The sequence below is a fragment of the Neltuma alba genome, unplaced genomic scaffold (genome assembly GCF_004799145.2).
Source record: "Neltuma alba isolate B1F8T4 unplaced genomic scaffold, ASM479914v2 tig00006390_pilon, whole genome shotgun sequence".
NCBI classification, from domain to species: Eukaryota; Viridiplantae; Streptophyta; class Magnoliopsida; order Fabales; family Fabaceae; genus Neltuma; species Neltuma alba.
The window spans coordinates 41,079-45,924 of NW_021634450.1; the positions used below are offsets into that span (position 1 = coordinate 41,079).

Here is a 4,846-nt window from a genome sequence, read left to right on the forward strand (position 1 = left end):
ATTGAAATCTCCTAAGCACACCCATGAGCCCGCAATGCCTCTAGCAATTTGTCTCATCTTGTCCCAGCATCTCCTCATTTCTATTTCTTTAGGAGGTCCGTAAAGGAAAGAAATGAATTCAGGAAGATCAAACTTAACAGAATCAACACAAGTATGTATCATATTCTTTTCACTATACAAGACAGTAATCTTCACTTCTTTACACCACCACACACATATGCCTCCACTTTTACCTTTAGGATCCACAACAAAGCCTTCCTCTGAACCATAGCTTCTCCTCGACCTTTCCACTACAACTTTTTTTGTTTCGTCTCCATCAAGAAAACTATTAGGGGTTTATGAATTCTACAAGCATTCTTCAAATTTTTAACTATCAAGGGAGCCCCAAACCCTTGACAGTTCCATGAGATAACACTCATTGTGCCGGGGTGGCTGTTTTAGACCAGCCACCAGCACCCTTAGCATCAATTACAATAACACAATCAGTCTATTCACCAAGGGAAGCAGCTTGACTAACATTCTGGATTCCTTCTGACGCTTCTCCTCCAAGATTCTGGGTTACACCGCCACACCCTATTTTTCTCATTTGCTTCTTAGGAATTCTACCTCTTCTTGTAACTCTTCTTTGAGTTAATTTCTGAGACGCATCAACAATCTTTGTGGTCTCAAAGAAAACTAAATTCCTTCTCTTAACATCTGACCTCTTCTCTTCCTCCATTAATGGCCTTTTCAACCCAATCTTCCTCAAACCTGTTACTATCTCCAACATAGGAGAAACACTCCCATATAATACTATTGCCTTAGACATATTGCTGCTTTTCTTAGGTAGAGACAAAGCTTTCTCTTCCTTCTCTTCAGACCTATAAATTGCAACCTCCTTCACTCCTTTTTTAATTGAAATTGAGCTAGCCTCCTGACATCCACTAGTCCCTACAATAACCTCTTCCTTCTCATTCTTCTTACCAACCATTACTGCTCAAATCCACCTCAGTCTTCTTATCACCTATATTCTTTTCCTTATTTGCCTCATCTTCCTTCCAAGGTAATTCAATCTATTTGCCTTTATCATTTGTCTTTCTTAACTTCATACCCTCCACTTCTTCCCAACTATCGTTACAGATAACTACTAACTCATCTATCCTTCTCACAGCCTGTACTCCCAACCAATTTCCATACTCTACAGAGCCAGGCTCTTTGTTGTCCTTGTACATACACTTTTTGATATCATGCCCCAGTCTCCCACAAGCAAAGCACAAATTCTGCAATCTTTCATATCTCACCTTGATCAATATAAGATCCTTATCAGGTCGTGGAGCACGAACTCTAGTAACTAGAGGTTTCTTTAAATCTAGAGATTTCTTTAAACTAACAAGCACTCGAGCACAAAGAAAACTCCTAGTTAACAGACCATCACACTTAGGATCCTCCACAAGAACCACCTATCCAATCCTCAAGCCAAGTGTAATGGCTTTTTCAACATCCATCAACGCCAATGGCAGGCCCTGAAATTGGATCCTAAAAAGGCACAAGTCAAAGTTTACCTCACTACCTACCATATCTTCCTCCCACTTTTCAATATTTAGGAGCCATCCATTAATTGACCATGGCCTTCCTCGTAGAATTTTTCTATAATCTTCTTGATATCAAAATTCAAACACAAAAGTCTTCTGATCCATCTCTACAATTTGCAGATCCTCTTTCTTTTGTAGATTCCATCCGTTTCTGATCATCTGAATTAACGTAGCAACATTCAGATTCTTCTCTGTAATCATTCTTCGAATCAGAGCACCACCCCCAAACCTTCTCTCTTCTTTCCTCCTCCACACCAAATTAACCTCAAGAGTCATCTTCTTCTCTTCCGACTTTCTTTCTCTCGAGCTTCCTTCAAACTCAATTGACATTATTCCTCCGATCATCTATTCCTCACCACACTTCTCTCTCGTAGAGAACGATTGAGAAGCCACTCTTTTTATCTCCACCACAGTGGGGGATGAACGGCACTCTGAAAAACCTCCTTCATAGCTGTAATCAACGACAGAACAAGTTACAAACACGACAATGCCGTTGTAACTAACTCTCACAAGAAGAGAGAGAAAACTCCCACTCAAGAGAGAGAAAAGATTTTTTTGATGATTCAATTTGATGGTTATAAGAAATTCACTTTTTCCCTTTCTTTTGTTTTGATAGCATTTTTTATTTTTTTTATAGCAACTTTTTCCCTTTCTAATATTTTAGTGTTTGGAATTAGTAAGACGTGTAACTGTTTTTTTTTTGTTCTTTTTTGTAATTCGATCAATGAAAAAGCTCCATATCACATTTAATGTGCCCACATGTTTTATTTTTTACACGCACGCATATAGATTTTAATTTTACAAATTAAAATTGAAAAATTAATGAGTTAATGTACATATTTGACACAAATATATTTTGGTGGAAACTCATCGACAAGCATCCTTTTATATCGATTACTTATTTATTTGTTTTATCTTCGTTTTTCCCCTAGTATATTCTCTTATGAAAATGTTATTCATCCATCAATTTTTTTTTTTGTCCAGGTTTTGTACCCAAAGGGATAGGCAGTCTTGATAAACTTGATAAATTAGACTTATCCGGTAATTATTTCAAAGGACCTATTCCTTCCAACATATTCAACATTTCAACATTAACCTTGTTAAACCTTGGTGGCAACTCCCTCTCCGGCCTTCTCCCATCATATTTAGGAAACGGCCTTCTCAGTTTGGAGAAGTTACAGTTGTATGAGAATGAACTAACTGGACAAATTCCAAACAGCATATCAAATGCTTCTAAGCTCATTGCGTTAGACTTGTCATCGAATAAACTTACCGAAGCTATACCCAATGTAATTGGAAATTTAACAAGCTTGATTGACTTAGCTTTGGATGAGAATGAATTGATTGGTTTGATTCCATATACATTTGGCAAATTACAAAGCCTTCAACGTTTAAGCCTGAGCAACAACAAATTACAAGGTTCCATTATAAATGACCTTTGCCAACTCAAAAATCTAAATGAGTTGAATCTTGCTAACAACATGTTTTTGGGAGCAGTTCCGGGATGTCTTGGGAATACTTCTTTGCAAAAGTTGAATTTTAGCTCTAACAAATTTTTTTCCCATATACCCTCTTCTCTTTGGAGTCTCAAAGATTTATTGGTTTTAGACATATCCTCTAGTGCATTGAGTGGAATAATTTCACCGGAGATATCAAACTTGAGAGCAATTACACTATTGAATTTGTCAAGAAACCAAATTTCAGGAAACATCCCTACAACTATGGGTGGGTTGCAGACTTTGCAATACCTATCTTTGGCTCACAACAAATTGCAAGGGCATATACCTGAATCACTAAGTGGCATGATAAGTATTGAGTTAATAGATTTTTCCCATAATCATTTGTTTGGTGTGATTCCAAAGTCCTTAGAGTCATTGCACTATCTTAAATCTATTAATCTTTCCTACAATTTATTGGAAGGAGAGATTCCGAATGGTGGTCCTTTTCAAAATTTTACTGCTCAATCTTTTATGATGAATAAAGATCTTTGTGGAAAATCCCAGCTACAAGTCCAACCATGTAAGAGAGGAAACAAACACATATCAAATAAAGTGATGTTGGTGATAAAATGCTCAGTGTCTATCATGGTTGTCATTTTGGTTATTATAGGCATTGTCTTTCTAAAGCATAATAGAGATGATGCTAACTATGCAACCAAAAGGGGTTTAACAAATTTGGACGCACCAACTAGGATATCCTATTATGAGCTTCTACAAGGAACAAATGGATTTGATGCGAGTAATCTTCTTGGCTCTGGAAGTTTTGGATCAGTATATAAAGCAATTCTTCCAAATAAAAAGATAGTTGCTGTCAAAGTATTTAACGCAGATATGGAAGAAGCATTGAGAAGTTTTGATATTGAATGCACTGCCATGTGCAATTTACACCACCGCAATCTCATTAGGATTATTAGTAGCTGCTCAAACGATGATTTCAAGTCTCTAATTATGGAATTCATGTCAAATGGAAGTCTTGATAGATGGTTGTACTCTCATAACTACTGTTTAGATATCTTGCAGAGGTTAAACATAATGGTTGATGTGGCAAGTGCATTAGAGTACCTTCATCATGGTACTTCTATTCCGATTGTTCATTGTGACATAAAACCAAGCAATGTTTTGTTGGATGAAGACATGGTGGCTCATCTTAGCGATTTTGGTATAGCTAAATTATTAGGTGAAGGACAGTTGGAAACTTATACAAAAACATTAGCTACAGTTGGCTATGTGGCACCAGGTAATAGTTTAATAATAATATTTTAGTTCAATTATGTTTTTTTTATTATTCTATGCAAAATTTTATATTATTCAATCATTGATATGTAAACATATTTTCCATTCCTATATGCAAAGATTTTTATTAGCTCTATAAAAGAAAAGTTTAGCAGCAAAGCTTATATTCTCTTTTGACATATAGAGTATGGATCAAAAGGAGTGGTTTCTTTCAAAGGAGATGTGTATAGCTATGGTATCATGCTAATGGAAATGTTTACAAGGAAGAAGCCAACCGACAAAATGTTTGTTGAAGGTCTTTCTTTGAAAGATTGGGTTAGCAAATCAATACCGCATTCAATCATCAATATTTTAGATGTCAATTTGCTATGCAAAGGGAATCCAAATATTAGCAATATATTACAGCATATATCATCAATTTTTGAGTTAGCATTAAGTTGTTGCACTGAATCACCTGAAGCACGAGTTATGATGACTGATGTTGTGGTCTCATTGAAAAATATAAGTTTATATTCACATAAAACATTGGAGATGCGCCACTAG

The 4,846-nt window shown here is 36.0% G+C and overlaps 1 protein-coding gene across 1 annotated transcript; it reads left to right on the forward strand.

The window, feature by feature from the left end:
- Nucleotides 1–3,292: 3,292 nt before the first annotated feature.
- Nucleotides 3,293–4,846, forward strand: LOC114750243 (probable LRR receptor-like serine/threonine-protein kinase At3g47570). Its single transcript, XM_028938815.1, has 3 exons — nucleotides 3,293–3,590; nucleotides 3,681–4,307; nucleotides 4,488–4,846. The coding sequence occupies exons 1-3, from the start codon at nucleotides 3,293–3,295 to the stop codon at nucleotides 4,844–4,846; spliced, it is 1,284 nt and encodes a 427-aa protein (XP_028794648.1).